At 34.4% G+C, this 17,741-nt stretch overlaps 3 protein-coding genes across 4 annotated transcripts; all 3 read left to right on the forward strand.

The window, feature by feature from the left end:
• Nucleotides 1–141: 141 nt before the first annotated feature.
• On the forward strand, nt 142–2,427 carry LOC146901207 (uncharacterized). The gene is made up of 3 exons (XM_085731388.1): nt 142–623; nt 730–1,417; nt 1,501–2,427. The coding sequence occupies exons 1-2, from the start codon at nt 177–179 to the stop codon at nt 1,042–1,044; spliced, it is 762 nt and encodes a 253-aa protein (XP_085587514.1). The 5' UTR covers nt 142–176; the 3' UTR covers nt 1,045–1,417; nt 1,501–2,427.
• Nucleotides 1,749–2,168, forward strand: LOC146901208 (uncharacterized). Its single transcript, XM_085737034.1, has one exon. The coding sequence runs from the start codon at nt 1,749–1,751 to the stop codon at nt 2,166–2,168; it is 420 nt and encodes a 139-aa protein (XP_085593160.1).
• Nucleotides 2,428–6,527: 4,100 nt separating the features above from the next.
• Nucleotides 6,528–10,342, forward strand: LOC146901209 (putative pectin methylesterase CGR2). 2 transcript variants are annotated; one of them, XM_085735760.1, is made up of 7 exons: nt 6,528–6,652; nt 6,942–7,081; nt 7,181–7,220; nt 8,153–8,194; nt 9,164–9,535; nt 9,747–9,802; nt 9,968–10,342. In XM_085735760.1, exons 2-7 carry the CDS (start codon nt 6,965–6,967, stop codon nt 10,118–10,120), a joined length of 780 nt encoding a protein of 259 aa, XP_085591886.1. In that variant the 5' UTR covers nt 6,528–6,652; nt 6,942–6,964; the 3' UTR covers nt 10,121–10,342. The 2 variants fall into 2 exon arrangements, with proteins under 2 accessions (XP_085591886.1, XP_085591887.1); XM_085735761.1 differs by lacking the exon at nt 6,528–6,652 and adding an exon at nt 6,719–6,742.
• The last annotated feature ends 7,399 nt before the right edge of the window (nt 10,343–17,741 follow it).

Below are 17,741 nucleotides of genomic sequence, written 5' to 3' on the forward strand. Positions count from 1 at the left end.
GGAAGGTAAGTTCGATTTCTGTACACATGCAAGTTCAATTAGTTCGTTTTTTTTTTAATTCTGTTCGAATGCAATCCGGACTACGTTTTCCGGACTAGGTTGTTGGGCATCCGGATTTCGAAATCCGGACAAACCCAGAATGTTGTTTTGCTTCTGGTTTGTGTTGTTTGATTGTGATGTTTGATTACCCTAATTTGAATGTTACAGAAGGTTCAACGTCTAATACTCAGCACGTAAGGGAGGCAGGGCATGCTTCCCGTAGGAGAGCGCGTAGGGAACAGATGGAGGCTGAAGGTGTTGTTCCTCCAAGGCGTCGGGGTGCTAGAGCACGCCGTGCTGATGTCGATCCTGATGTCGAGGATCAGCCAGAGCAGCAACATTATATGCCCATGGAGGAGGAGCAGACTGATGTGGATTTGCAGCATACGGAGGAGCAAGAGCTTGAGGAGGAGCTGCAGGGTATGGACGAGGACATGGAAGATGTTGAGCCACATCAAAGGCGAAAGAAGAAGGAGAAGGTGGTGGACCCCGAGCCATTACAAGACTATCCCGGTGGCCCACACCAGACTGACCTGCTGTGGAGGTACCATGTGCACGTGGCCAGGAAGGCGGCTGATGGCGTGGTATGTACTGTTAAACTCACTTTATATCTGACTGGTTTATTTATTGTTAAATATGTTTGTGAAGCCATGAGTTTAAACTCACTTTATTAATTTTAAATATTTGCAGTGGCGTGGAAAATTAAAATGCATCAACAACGGAAAGAAGATAGAGGCGATGCATGATGATGACACCAGACCTATCATGGCTGCACGGTGGTGGGAGAGCAGATTGCGTCGCACAGGCCTTGGTTGGCTCCAGGATACGAGCTACACGATTATTGATCATGGGCTGATTTGTGCGTTCGTGGAGAGGTGGCACGAGGAGACTTCCAGCTTCCACCTTCCGTTTGGGGAGATGACAGTCACATTTGATGATGTGGCCTCTTTGCTGCATATCCCCATTGACGGCGGTGGAATGGATGGTGGAGTACTTGGGGTCTGATCTGGGTGATGCACTCAAAGAGGTCGAGAAGAGCAAAGGTGCACATTGCAGATTTAACTACTTGGAGAGGATATTCAAGGAGCGTTTGAAGGAGCAAAGGGATTTGGTGGACGAGTATGGTGTGACTGAGGAGGTGGAGAGGTTGCGGGACCAGGCTGTCCGCATATATTTGCTATACTTGGTGGGGATCACGATCTTCAGTGACAAAAGCAAGTGGGCTGTGGATGTTGTCTACCTGAAGTACTTCAGAGACCTTGATCTTTGTGCTGTTTATTCATGGGGAGCTGCGGCACTAACTCAGTTGTATAAGGAGCTCAACAATGCTGCACGTTAGAACACCAGTCAGGTGGCAGGATACCTGAGTTTGTTGCAGGTATAAATTAAGAACTATGTTTTATTTTTTTTAATTTAAGTGTATATGGTTTGTATATTTATATGTGGTTGTCTTTGGTGCAGGCTTGGGTGTTTCATCACTTCATAGGTATGGGAAGCAAGGATGTCTGGGACGGATATGTGGAGAATTTGTATCCACGCGCGATGCTTTTTGTGCCACTGCATGGTTTAGGCACGGTGGACAACTACAGGAACTATCTAGATGCGCTGGATTTGACGAGGGTTGTCATGGTCCCATATGCTGCACACCGTCAGGCACGTCTGTTTGAGCGGTCAGCCTTTACTCTGGATGACTGAGATGCGGAGAGCGCATGGTGAGATATCTGCCGGAGAGGGTGCTTCGCCAGTTTGGGTTTGTTCAGACCATACCGAGACACCCCGTTCAGAGTGCACCTGTTGATGTTAACTGGGTGGAGATCGCAAACCGCTTTCAGCGTGCACTTGATTATGCGCTGACACCTCAGGAGTTGGGAGAGACTGCAGTCCATGGTGTGGAGGTAGTAGATGGATACATCGAGTGGTTTCACCAGGTGTCTCATCCACGCATGATTCTTCCAGACATGCCGGTACCGGTGCCGAGGCCACCAGAGCGTGAGGTCCTTGATGCCCAAGCTGCTCAAGATGATGGAGACCTTGCGTACTTACAACTTAGCGGAAGGATGAGCCGCATCAGAGACCACGTATATGATGTGATGAGAAGCGGTCTGGTGCCGAAAGGGAGTGAGGAATGACAACATTTGGAGGATGCCTTGAGAGAGGTGCATGATGCAAAAGTTTACCGTCGTCGGGCAGCTACTGATGGTGGCAGGGGTGGTGGCAGAGGTGGTGGCAGGGGTGGCGGTGGTACGGGTGTAGTTATTAGGGGCTGATAGCATTGTTTTGTATGTTTATGTTTGTTACATTTTGAATTATGTAACACTTGGATAATTTTTAATGTTATGTAATCTTGGATAATTTTTAATGTTATTTGATTAATGTTTTATTCGAAAATTATGCTGTGTTGATGATTTTAATGTTATGAGTTCGATTTACTGTTAGAACATGTCACCGGCATGATATGTCTGTTTGGAAGCAAGCAAAATGCGCCAAAATAGAGGCTCAGCCAAAACAGATGGCTTCTGCCTTTGTGCTGATGCATTCCGGATTATATAGTCCGGACATGTTTAGCGCATTCCGGATTATATAATCCGGAACTGTCGTTCACCACCCCCTTTTGTTGACTTTCAACGGGGTGATTTACATGTTTCAGATTATATATTCCGGAATATCTCTAACGTTTTCGGATTATATAATCCGGACCAATATTTTTATAACTGGTATCATCATCCATCAGGGTGAATGGAGTGCCAAAATACACGAAAGAATCCGGATTAAATTTTCCGGAATCAGTTCGGATTACATAATCCGGATTAGGGGTATTTTGGGAAAAAAATAGGGCACGCGAGAAAAGACATAGGGTGGGAAAAATAATACTCTAATCCTAATGTTGACGTCATTGGTACTGATTTTTCAAGTCCAGGGTCATCATTGCTTAATACCTTTTCTTGTTAACTTTGTCTAAAGTAGAAGATACTCCCTCCGTCCCGGTATATCTGAGTCAGTTTGGTTTTTCACACAGATTAAGAAAAATGTATAAATAAAAGGGAAAATGGAATATATTGAATTGGGAATGATGAAAGTAGTATTAATTAGAGTTATATTGTATTGGGAATGATGAAAGTTGTATTGAAAATTGAAATGACTCAGTTATTTTAGGACATTTTTTTTTAGTAAATGGGCCAGATATTCCGGGACGGAGGGAGTATTCTCTTACTATACCTACTTGAAACAAAAAGAGTAATGATATTTGAACAACTATTTATGTACAATTTTTGGGACAACTTTGTTGTTCTTTCTTCTTATTGGTCAAAAACAATAGAGAGAGAGAAAAAGGAAGAGAGAGAATAAAAACATAACGTGAGTATGAGAGAGAAAGTTGTACAAAAGTTATACAAAAATGGATGTACAAATATCATTTCTCAAACAAAAAAGCAGTGGGGTGCAAACTTAGATTCCTGCAGAATAAATGACTTTATGTGATCTGATTGATGACTTAATTATAATTATCCTGTTGCAATTTGTCTGCTGCATTAAGGAAAGCCTTATGGTTGTTAAAACTTTATAAACCTTTCTTAAATTATTATAAACACTGCTAATGATATTGACTCTAAAATGCAATCTTCCACAGGTTCATTATGGGATAATAAGTTAATAACTACCTTAGTGACCAACTTAACAACACATGAGCTATGATTTGTTCTTCTTTTTCTGCTCTCTTGTGCATATATATGATCTAAATTTGTGTTAAATATGGAAACTCCATTGATTTTTTGTGTGTTAACCCTCCAATTTTCAAGAGAATGAGGTATTGGTAATCCGAAGTTCGATTGATGACTGTGAGGTAAATATATTCTGACCAATAATTCTTCCACCTAAAAATCGAACCCGAGTTCTCCCAAACGAAGAAACTACATTGTTAGTGAGAGAGAGATATTTTTATTTATATTAAAAATAAAAAAATTATTCAACGTTTCAAGAAAATGAAAAATGGTAGAGATATGTATATACGATGCTCCCACAAATCAAAATTTATGAATCCGTCCCGGAATCAAACCGAAGGTTTATTCAAATTTAAAGTGATTATAGAAAACAAAATAACATCTAAACACATGCATAAGTTATTTTCAAGATAGTTACTGAAATTTTATTAATATGACAGAAAAGGTACTAGGGGAGACCTGCAAAACAATGGACAAATGCAATAAATTAAATCACATAGCTCATTCCAAATTATATTATCTCTATGTCACGTATATTTAACTGATGAGAGACTTCAAATCCACACTTAAGATAAAGAATGGGATAAAAATATGACATGACAGCGACATGATTGACATTTATAATGTCATGCATTTCGTGTACACATGAGACCGAAAATCACCTCTTTAGTACGTGCGGTTTTGCCAGTGCTATTTGCTATGAAGTTTTCAAGTGGCTTGTGGTGGTGGTGTTCCTCGGAAATTCTCAAAGCTTGCTTCAAATTTTTGTGGGCTTGGAAATTAAAGGAGGGGGAAAGGGGAGGGGGAAAGGGTCAAAGGGTTTATTTGTTGATATGGCATACAGTGGTGTGACTTATTTGGTTGGCGAGAAATGACCAAATTTTTAATGCAAAATTGTTTTTGTTCGAAGTGGTTATTGATGCAACTGGGCTCTCTTGCCTTTAAAAGTAGAGTATTACTTTTCCCACCCTATGGCTTTCCTCGCGCGTCCTATTTTTTTTCCAATTTTACCCGTAGTTCGGATTTCGTTTTCCGGAACTTATTGTTAGTATTCTTCAGATAGTTCCGGATTTTAAAATCCGGAATAGTATTTTAGCAGAACTTTTGCAATTTTAAGCTCTACAATTCGTAAAATAAAATGCGAATAAAATAAAAAACATAAATTAAAAGACACAAACATAAAAACAACTCATTTTATTAATATATGAACAATACATTACAATAATTTTCAAGTTTTTTAAGCTTATTACATAACATCCTAAATCTATTTCTAATCTCCTAAGAGTCTAATTCTAATATCCTAAGTGCCAAACCACTGGTATGTGATGGGACATACCAGTAGTTTGCCTATTGGAGGAAAACCGGAGGAGGAGGGAAGAGGAGGGCGGGAAGAAGAAACAAATGCCCCCACATGACCCTCAGATGAACCGCCCTTCGTTGCAGCGCGGTTCCATCCTCATTGACCGTTCATACAAACCCTGAAAGTTTTCAACGAGGCCCTTATTTATGAAAGGCCAACGATGGAAAACCATGGTTGTAGAAGGAAGAAGAGGAGGAGAGGGATGGTGTGAGAAATGGTGGGGTTTGGAAGGGTATTTATAGGGAGGGGTGTGTGAAAAATGGTTGGGAAACCATTAATGCAGTCAAAAAACGTGGTAAAACACGTTTTTTTGACTTGACACCGACAAAAACGTGTGGTGCAGACCACCGGCCATGGCACTGAGGAGTTCCGGAATATACAATCCGGAATGAACCTTTAAATTCCGGAATATATTTTCCGGATTAGTGCGATTATGGTGCTCTTATGGTGAACGAGGGGAACGTTTGAACTTCTTTGTAGGGCTAAGGACATTCCGGAATGTATAATCCGGAATGCTTCAGCATTGGCTTCTTTTGAAAGAGTGCTTGGCTTCTTTTCAAAGAGTGCCATCAATTAGTGGTTGGACGGTTACAACTATTACCACGTTTTCATTGACTGTATTAATGACCTAGGACTTGTTTAAGGCTATAAATAGGCTTCTATCTTCAACAAACACCATCATTCTTCACTTCACCTATTATCTTCCATTCTCTTCAAATTTTTTAAGTTTTGTAGGGGTGTTTGTGGTGTCATGGTCATTGTTGACCGTTCCTATGAACCCTGCAATTGCATTGCAGCTTGTGTGGGGTTCATATAACGGTCAACAGAGACCTTTGACATCAAAGAAAGACACAAAAAAGCGTATAGCATTTGGTCCGGATTAAGTTTTCCGGAAAACACTTCACCACTTTTCTTCAATTTTCTTCGTATGTATTTAGTTTTTTTACGAGAGTTTGTGGTGTCATGGTCATTGTTAACCGCTCATACGACCCTTGCAATTGCTTTGCAGCTTATGCGGGGGTCGTATAACGGCCAACAGAGACCCTTGACATCAAAGAAAGACACAAAATATGCATATCGAATTGGTCCGGATTGTATAATCCGGAAACACTAACAATCTGGTTCGGAAAATGTAATCCGGACCAGGGGTATTTTTGGAATTTTTACAGGGCGCGCGAGGAGGCCATAGGGTGGGAAAAGTAATACTCTTAAAAGTATCACTAAACGTATTAACTCAACTAGTCAATTATCTTTTTTTTTTTTTTTGAAGAACTAGTCAATTATCTTGTTTTACTATGTTTTATGTGGCCTTACTATTTATAATTAACTTTAAATAATTCATAGTTAAATTTAATTTATTTACTTTGTCAAAAAATAATTATTTACATTGATGTACTTCATGTTAGATCTATCGTCAAAGCTTGGGATGTAATACGTTTGTCTTAGATTTCTCTCATTCATCACCTCATTTTTCTTTTCCACTTAGATCTAACAACTCTATATTCCACTTTTTAAGTGGTTATGAATGTCATCTAAGGTGCTTCACTTTCCATTCTCTCTTTCTTCATATTTTTTTTTCCTTTTCATCATCCATGTTTTCAATTCAATTATCCTCTATCTATCCAATGTATGTATATTCATTATTATATTCATAACCTCCTTCTATGTTGAATGCTTATACATTTACAATAAAATGCATAAATTTGTTTTATGATTTGCTTATATTTATACGTAACACTCTCTTTTGTTGCTTATATATAAGTTTTCTTCAATTTAATTTCAATATCATATGTGAAAATTCTTATCATTATTTATGTTTGTCATAGGCATCACATTTTCATAAGTAGTAATGACAAGGAGACAAGCAAGTTCCACGAGACGCAGTGGTGGAAGCTTTTCATTTTCAGGAGTCTTGAATTCCAAATTAAATTGTTCTCCTTTATTGTTTATAACCCTTGTCCTTTTGGTAATTTCATATATACATATTTTAATTTTTTGGCTGGTTTTGTTTTTAATAGTACAATTATGATAATGAATCCTTTTTAATTTTGGTTTAAAATCTCAGGGAGCTTTCCTTCTCATTGTTTATGCTTATGGTGGGTCAGGTAACATTATTTAAAGACCTTTCTCATCATAAATTTTTTATATATTCAATGGTATATACAAAATTTCCTAAAGAAATGTGGTGTACTAAATTTATCACATATCGTATGTGAGTAATTTTTTTTTTTTGAAAGAATATGTGAGTAATTTTTTTTTTTGATGAAAGGGAGGGCCGTAGCCCGGAAAAAGAAATTACATCTTAATCAAGCGCGGAAATGTAGCCCCCGCTTGATCAGCAGCTAACAAATGGTTAATTTGAGTCGGACACGACTCATAAAACATCATCTCATTCCCCATGATACATCCAATATTAGCTAACGCATCAGCGCACCTATTTGCTTCACGATACGAGTGTTTAACCTTCACTTCCCATTCCATTTGAAGAAGTTTTCTAATTTTTTGAACAAGACTCCTACCACTCGCATTGCTTTCCTTCCCACTCGTAATAATGCTCACAACCACCAAAGAATCCACATTTAATTCTACTGCAGTGAACCCCATACGTTTCGCACACCGGAGACCTTCCAAAACTCCCCATAGCTCTGCAATAAAAGCATTACACTTCCCTAAAAATTTAGAGAACCCCGCTAACCACTCGCCTTCCGAACCTCTAATAAGTCCTCCACACCCCGCGATACTACCATCCTTACAAGCACCGTCAGTATTGATCTTGACCCACCCAATCGGTGGTTCCTTCCACCCCACTTCCTCCAAATGTCTCGGCTGAGATGTCACAATAACAGACTTTGCTATTGCATTGTGATAATCATTAACATAACTCATAATAATATTTTTAGCATGTAAACTCATTAACTAATATGTGAGTAATTTAATATGTTCAATTTTACCAACATACTTCGACTAGATTGATAATTTAATATGTTTCTATGTACATATTTATGGACTGACTAATTTTATATTTTCAATTAAACAGGTATATTTAAAGTAAGGAAGGATGTTGTTAGCAGAGTTGAAGGTATGCGACCATGTTTATTTAATATGATTGACACTACTATATGTATAATTATTGGTTACATTGTGTCTATTTTGTTTTGTGAAGCCATTTTGCATGAAAGTATAAGTGAGAGACCTAAATACTCATTGCCTAGAGATTTTTGATGAAAATATGGTGTTCAACACACCATGTGCGGATGTTCTTATACCAATGTGGTGATCCTCAATGTTTAGGCTTCCATCTGATACAATACAATTTCATGAATTTAGTGACACAATCTAAGTTTAACCAAAAGAGGTTTAGGAGGGTTCCTTTATTTTGAATTCAATGATACAACTTCATCTAAGTTTAATTCAATGATACAACTTCATCTAAGTTTAACTCTGGGTGCGTTTGATCTGCTAAAAAATGAAGAACTACACATGACAACTTCAGTTGTACTGTGTTTGATTTGTAAAACTGTTTCTGAGACATGACAAACTGGAGGCAAGGGACATGACAAAAACAAAAAAATTTGTCCCTCACTTAACCACAACACAGCTTTTTGTCCCACATACAAGTAATCTAAAATACAAAATTAGCTTTTTGTCCACCAACAATCGTATAAGACTAAAAATTATTCAATATCATACAAGTTTGTCATGTGTTATTATGTCTTGTGTTGTTCTGTCTTGTACTGTTATGTCCAGTACATACTGTTTTGCAAATCAAACGCACCCTTTATGATCAGAACGGTACATTAACATGAGAATGATAACTTACTGCTAAAGATTCAGGATATAATGACTAATATAGTGATTGATTTGGAAAATTGGTCGATAAATGAGTTAGTGACTGACCAGAGACCGATTAGTGAAAAATTGCTAAATTATTAGTCGCTAATATTGTCGACCCATTTAGGGACCAAATTGACATTTTTGGCCTCTAAATTGGTGACTATGTAACATCTTGTTTTGTATCAACAAATATCAAATTTATTCTATCTTGTAGGTGATTTTTCATGCACATTTGAAGTTCAAAGTGTAATTCCTATTTTGAAGAATGTATATGGTGAAAATATGAAAAATGTCTTGCATGTTGGTCCTGAGAGTTGTTCAGTGGTATCCAAATTGTTAAAAGGGGAAGTTGAAGCATGGGGTGTGGAGCCATATGACATAGAAGATGTTGATAAGAATTGCAAGGCTTTAGTCCATAAAGGCATCATACGAGTTGCTGATATTAAATTTCCTCTACCATATAGACCAAAGTCTTTTTCACATGTTATAGTATCAGATGCATTGGATTACTTGTCTCCAAAATATTTAAACAAAACTCTTCCTGAGCTAGTAAGAGTATCTGCGGATGGTGTTATTATTTTTACAGGTATTTCATTTTGAAAATAAATGTGTTCTCTCTCTCACAAACACGCACAAAGATAAATATGAATGTAGTTTTTTTATTACAACACTTTGATTGAAAATATGTACTTGATTTTGTATCTTTCATGTGCTAGATCTTTCAGTGATAAATTGTGTCAAAATTTCCAATCTGAATCTTTAATTGTTGTAATTTTGGTGCTTTCATGTATTTTAAGGTTATCCTGGACAACGGAGAGCTAAACCAGCACAATTATCTAAATTCGGTCGTCCAGTAAGTGGCTTTCTCTTGATGGCTAATGCCTAATAGTTTTATTTAATCAAATGTTAAATATGTTTTTTATCCTTATAAATATTCATATTTTTCATTTGAATTGTTTTAGATTGCTTTTTCTTATCATTGTTGCTGACCAAAAACAATTATGCTTTTATTGTGAAGGCGAAAATGCGGAGTTCGTCTTGGTGGAAAGAATTTTTCAGCGAAACAAACTTAGAAGAAAATGAAGTTGTTGTCAAGATGTTTGAACAAGATGCATCTAGGATGTCTTACAATCCAACTTGTCAAATTTTCCACATCAAATCATACAACTGAAATATCTTGAAATTTGAGTATAATTTCATGTTAGTATTATATCACCAATCAAACAATTTTGTTTTTACCACTTATGGACAAGCATTAAAATGTCTGCTTGCTAAAAGAATAGGCAAAGTTGGGATTAGTTTATATGAATATTATTCTTATGTGTCTTTAAAAATTTTTTATGAGTACTTATAAGAGGGTTGTTTGATAAAATTATATGATTCAAAACGAGAATCACACATGCCTCCTTTTGCAAGCTTGATTAGCTGATATAATGAGTTTATTTTTATCGTGTGATAGATTACAATTTGATGGTAAAATAAACCAAAATATTAAGAGGGCTTAATCTCCGGTGGATGAGTTAATTTGAATGATTTTAGCCTCATAAAATAATTTGAAGTGTCCTTGGATAAGACTTGAATTGCCTTCTGCTTATTGAAACCATAGTCCACAAACATCTTTCTTCTTTTATCTAACCATGACATAGCATCGCATCACCATTCAACATCATTGGAGAAGGCATTGGATGAAGGAGTACAAACCAAGAAGAAGGAAGCTGAGTAGAGAATGTTGGCAGTGGAGAGTGGGGGAAAAGAGTGTTAGGTGGAATGAAAAACAAGGGGATTGATATAATGAATTTTAGCATGGAGACAACACCATATTTTCTAATTTTCTAAACATCAACATTTACTATTTACTAACCACGTTTTTCCAAGGGTGATATTTTTAGAACCACAAGTATGATCTTCTTACCCTCGCATATGTTCAAAATTTCAGTAGTACTAACCATGTTGTGAATCGTATGAATGAATAAAAAATGAAAGGATAGAATGAATAAAAGGAAAAAGAGGTTAGAGAGAAAGAAGAGTTTATTGTAATCTAGTTATTCATTGATTGATGAAAAAAGAAGCATTACAACTAGTTATATACACTTACTTGTGATGCAAGTTATTAGTAACTAACTCACCAAAATCCAAAAATGGTTATGTAACTAACTATTCTATGATTATAGATTAATTATTCTAATAAACCCCACATTTTCTCCATTTTATGTAGAAGAAGTATCTTTGAAATCTGGGGGTTGGGGTGGGGTAAGAGGACCTAGTGTCAAAAGTACTATCTATGTTCTCATAGTTAGACATAGCCCCATTAAGACCCAAATGAGATGTCCAATTGGTAAAAAGGCTAGAATTTTGCTCTTTACCAAAATAGATTTGCTCATTCCCAAAGTAAATGACTAAAATGCCTCTGCGTGAGTTAACTCCCGCAGCATGAGTTAACTCACGCTAGTGCAAATCTCATTCACTCTCAGCATGAGTTAACTCACGCTAGTGCAAATCTCAGCGTGAGTTAACTCACGCTAGTGTAAATCCTGTGTAAATCTCTGCGTGACTTAACAAACGTAGCGTGAGTTAACTCACACAAATTTAACACTAGCGTGAGTTAACTCACGCAGGGGCATTTTGGTCATTTGCTTTGGGAATGAGCAAATCCATTTGGGTAAAGAGCATAATTCAAAAGGCTAGGCATTGAGTTTAGTCCTATAATTTCTTGCTCAACTTGTATTCCAATAAATCATAATTTACCGACCGTTTCTCTTTTTGTTCTAATAATTTCTTGTGTGTTTTATGAATTTTGGATTATATAATCTGATAAACGTAAAACACTCTTTCAGACCTTTCAAAACACGTTAAAAACACCCTTCGAAACACACCATTTTTCCAGACTATAATATGATAAGAGTGCCTGAAGGTTGGAGGATGGTATAAGAAATTCTCTAATTTACATTTTTTTGACAAAAATAAATGATATTCATTCATTCAAATTGATAGAGTACATTGATACAATACAAATTCAAAGTCACTAAAAACAAAAGTGATGAGTCTGCGAACAAACTCACAACATTCACAATATTCTTTTTTTTTAGAGAACATTCACAATATTCTTGTTAATAACATAAAACGGAAGAGTACCTATGTCGTTACGCCTACAAATATGACTATATTCAAGTCTTTAGAATACTCATGTCTCCAGATTTGCAATGTTGACGACGCCAAAGTGATTGATTGGATATGCACTAGTTCAAATCTAATCTTTCAACCTGAATCAAATAAACATCAAACTAAGACGTACGGGAAATCAAAATCACAGCGCATAACATTACTATTGTAATGACTAATGAAGATCTCCATTCTTTTAAAAAATAGAAAGTATGATTTTAGTGTATACTACTACTACGTAAGAATTGTTAATTATCGCCATAAATTGAAATCTGCATGTCAAATTTATTCCAATTAATCAGTACTAAAGTCAGAAATCAAAAAGTCAAAATATGATGTGGGCTTCTCTTGTTTGATTTGGACTGGTACTGCAAACAATTCTCCCGAAGAGGCTGGTTTGTATTTGCAGGTGACATAACCCTATGATTTATGATAGGCCAACTCTACATGAAATTGTCGTGTTGATATGATAGTTACCATGATCCATGTTGTTGGACAACATAAACAAGAATGAGACAACATAAACAACTGAAATGAGGTGTGTTTTGTTTTAGTGACGTTGGAGGCGTGTTATATAGAGTAAAAATGTGAAATTATAATAATTACTTAATAAAAAACATATAATAAAGATTATAAAAAACATATATACCGTAACATTTAAAAAGTATGACTTTTATTTTAGCAAAATAGTCATTTTTCGTTCTTTAACGTGTAACGAATAGTACAATAGTCTTCAATATAGCGAAATTAAAATATAGTTTATGATACACTTTGTCAAATTACCAATGATACTCAACATTTTTTTTATTTTTATTTTTTGGGGAAAATGATGCTGAGCTAGATGAATTTCAATAAATTGATTTACATTAAGATCATAAATAACCGTGTACTTGCAAAAAGTACAATAAGGGATACTAAGGTTAAGTATCATATTCTAGGGTTTAGACTGATTATTGGATGCCTTGAGAATGCTCCCAAGGGTGGTATTTATAGCCTTCTATGGGTTTGATTCGTGGTTACTTGGCCAGCAAGTAACAGAGGTATTCTGGGTATTTGGGCACGCTCTAGAGTCTTCTAGAAGCGGATAGAGGCGGTGTCTTCAGGAGGACGCGCTTTTAGGTCTTATAGCCCTTTTGAAGGGCGCTGAGACCTCTGGAAAGGTCTAGAAGCCCTTTCAAAGGTCTTTTAGATCTTTAGTAGTATTATGATGGTTCAAATCGCTTTCATTAAAAGTTAAAACACAAAAACACCCATAACATCATGTTGAATTTCAATGTGCTATTACATTTTTCAAGTCACTATCCACGGGTTTGAGACTTGAGAGCCAAGCTCTATATCTTTGTCATTCAAAATAAATGTCGAATTCATTTGTTTATTTTCTTCATATTTTGATAGAGATATATAATTTCCCATTGATCACGACCACCTTATCATAGCACATTGACAAATCGACCATTTTAACCTCTTATGCATTTTATCCACCGTTAGGAAAAGATAGAAAAAGAAAGAAAACATGGTGGGACATACAATTTTAATGAAGGGAGGGACAAATATGATCCAATGGGCCATTGCATTGTCTCTTCATTGTGAGTGTGAACTAAGAACTAACTAACGTGAGCTTCATGTTGGTTGTCATGGTCCCTATGACCTATATGTGTATGTTATGCTTAAGGGGTGTTATGGGGGCATTTAAATGAGGGTTTCACATGCTCTAATAACACTCTATAACTACAATCCACATGGTCTTTTGTTTTATTTGCCTCCCTTTCTTCAAAACACTTCCAAATTTAACTCAATATGTGATTCAGGTCAGACATTCACACTAACTCATTTTATTTGTTTAAAGCTGGCCTCTAAATTATAATTAATGATGCAATAATTTTTTTGGATAAAAGAAAAATATCAAGAAATAAAGTACTATTCTTTCCGTCCCAAATTGTATGATGTTTTGGCAATTTCACACGTATTAAGAAATGTAATTAATTTTGAGTGGGAAAGTTATATTATGAGTTGTTTTGAAAATTGTCCTTAATAAATGATATGAGAAAGATAAACGAATGAATTGAGAGAAGATAGAGTAATAAATACTCCTTAAAGATATAATAGAAAAAGTAACATTAATGTTTCATTGATATTGTAAAACAACATATAATTTGGGATAATTGTTTTCCTAAAGAAACATACAATTTGGGATGTAATTAAGTACCTTTTCAAGGAGCTAAAGTACTATCTTTGTTACTACCTTTTTTCTTTTCTAATTATCGTTTTAAATATATTTACATTTACAAAGAAAATAACTAAATTTTATTATTTTTAAAGAAATTACTTATCTTTTTCATATAATATCCTTACATATTTATTATCTATTTTAACAATAGTTAATAATACTTTAAACTTAAAAATGGAAGATAAAATCGATTATAAACCTTTTTAAAAAATTACATTCAAAAAGAAACTGAGGGAGAAAATACATCCCAACTGTATCTTAATATTTTATTCATTTTAGCTTTTCAATTTGAAACAAACTACATGAGAGAGAGAGAGAGAGATGCAATCTAAGGGTCAAAATGAATTGGTCGCGCTTGTCGTGCTTAGTCTCGTGCCAACAAGCATTTTCCTTTATACAAAAAATGCAATTTCTTTAAATTAAAGCTTGCAGGGTTCAGTCATCATAGCTTACTATTAACAATTTTGCTGATTGTTTCATAACCTTTTGCAAAAAAAATAAAAAAAATTATAACCTTTACCAACTGAAAATCATTTGTTGTTGGAAACCTACTAAAAGATTTTTTTTTAATAAACCTACTAAAAGAATATATTGCTTACTTGTGAAAATCAGACATTTTGATCGACTTCCAATGTGATATTGGTAGAGTGGTGATGTGGATGATTTCCTATTTAACATCCAACTAAATAATATCATAGGGATATTCAAAATATTTTAAAACAAGTGTCATTTTACATTTTATGTGATATTATGCAAAAATATTATGCTTTTAGGTGCAAGACAAGATAAGACAACTTCACATATTTCACAGTGGTTTTCCCACAAACGACCCACCTCAACCTCCAAACGCCAGGTAGGTAAATGCATCATTAGCTGTCTTTGCAAAAATGTTAAACACAAAACCATCAAAACAACAAAAACAATACAAAAGAAAATAGGAAAAGTAGCAATGCAAATCAATGAGCGTGGGATTAGTTCTTGGAATGGATTCTTCAAATAAAAGGCGCAGTCACAGTCAACAAAGCTTTGAACATTTTATTACTCATAAACACTTTTATAACAGTTGCTAATAGGGATGTCACTAAAATGATATTATTTTATTTTTGGCTTATGTGACCCTCTGACATGATATTAACGTCATTATTAATCGGATCGAATTGAATACTAAAGAAATCAGGTAGCTAAAAACTAAGGGCGGGTGACAGTTTGCAATAATAATTTGCAATAATTGCATATTGGTTATGGCTTTTTCTTTTATTCAAAGATTCTCCTTTCTTAGAATGATGAATTTCAAAGGTAACTTTTAATGTAACATTAGAAGAGTTGGATTTTGGATGCTCATTAAGTTTAAGGCAGAACTCAATGTTTGATGAATTTTACAAATGTATTAACATATCATCCATTAAAGTGATTTTCACATTGACAACCAGTGTTGGGGAGTCTGGGGAGTGCTTGGAGCGACAATGGCCTTAACGTCTACGACCCGTTAAGATAGAGACACCATACTCTTACCCAAAACCTTAAGGCAATAGGTTTATGGGTCTCCTCTCTTAAATATCCAACGCTTGCTCCATTTCTAGTCAATGTGGAACATAATCACTCACACTTGATTTCCAACGAGAGTTGAACACAATTTTACACTTGACTCATCTCCTTATCAAATGAGTCAACATTCATTTTCCATTGTCCTCCTTTTTAATATAATGAATTTTAATAAAATGTATGACAAAAATAATTTGGTAAAAAAATTGGTCTTTTTCTTAATACATATCAAACGAATCAAAGTAACACTCATTGTGGAACGAATAAAATACTAATTAACACTAATTTGAAGCATTAATTAGGAAATCTATTCATATGTCATTAAAAAAATTATCACAGTGCGACACAAATAGTACTAAGTAGTTGTTTGTATCTTTTAACCATTTAGTTCAATGTTCTATCTTTAATCGTGCATTTGGAAAAACATATGTTGGAAAAGACCAACATCTTAAAAATATACTACTATGAGTTATCTCAAAATATTAATTTTTTGTTGTGCGTGTATGATATTTGATTTATTTACTATATTTTTTTTTGACAAACTATTTACTAATTTTTTTAATGTCTTTGAAGCGATAATTTTTAATAATATATCCTTATTTTTAATCAATATGTTAAATACTCAACTTTTTTTTAAGGAGTTATTTTTGTTTTTAGGTTAAATATTCAACTATTGTTTGTTACAATGAAAGTGAAATATGTCCCTAGACTATATACAACTTTATCACCTCTGATCCCCGAGAGATAATTTCACAACTGTATCCATAAGATGTTTGGTTAAGACAAAATGAATCAATATTTTAAAAGATACTATTAATATTCTCTTTAACTATTAAACTATATCTGTCTCTTGAGCCAACAAAAACCTGCGCCAAAACCACATTTAGAACTACAGATTTCTTTGTTTCATTTATTTTATAAACAAAAGCAAAACTGAATAAAATGAGAACTAGATTATTAATTATCTTTTTTTTTTGTTTATTCCATAATAACATAATAAATGTTGAGCACTCTGACTGATAAAAAAACATATTTGACTAAGCAGTTTGAGTTATATAAATGAAAATCCACCCTACATTTGGTGACAGTCTATTTCAATCAAAACAAGCTTTAATAAAGAACAAGATAAAAGAATCAACAAGGACTATATCTAACGAATGAGCTAATATTTCACAACATGACAAATTAACATTTGAAATTGGTGAAAGAGGTGTTCATATTTAAAGATTACATTTATTGAAGAAAATTTATGTATGAGATACAAGAAAGAACAATAACAAGAAGAAAAATAAATTGAAACATACCAAATTAACTTGCTCTCATAATTTTCTTTTTAAGCTTTATAGTATGTATTTATATATGGCTAAAAATCGTATCCAATTATATCACGAAGTTATATATATATATATATATATATTTGCAGAATACACTCATTAGTTTTTATGAAGAAGTGTTTTAGCAAGTTATAATTAAAAAGTGGATAAATACATTTTAAGGTGTATTTAGAAAAAATACATCTTCTAAAAAATAAGTGAGTGTATATTAGCAACTCCTATAAACATTTGTTAGAATACATCCACTTATTTTTTAGAAAGAGCATGTTAGCAATTGATAACTAAAAACTGGTTAAATGCACCCTAAAGCGTATGTTGTTAAAATACCCCTTCTTAAAAATTAGTAGGTTTTTTTTTTAAAGGAAAAATCAGTAGGTGTATTCTAGTTATATATATATATATATATATATATATATATATATATATATATATATATATATATATATAAGTTTGTCAAATCAATTTGATATTCCGTAATCTATATGCTTACATCATGCAATCTCTTGCTGCAAGATTATACAACCAAAAAG

Source organism: Medicago sativa, chromosome 8 (assembly GCF_051527215.1).
Source record: "Medicago sativa cultivar Bolivia chromosome 8, Bolivia_mono, whole genome shotgun sequence".
Taxonomy (NCBI): Eukaryota; Viridiplantae; Streptophyta; class Magnoliopsida; order Fabales; family Fabaceae; genus Medicago; species Medicago sativa.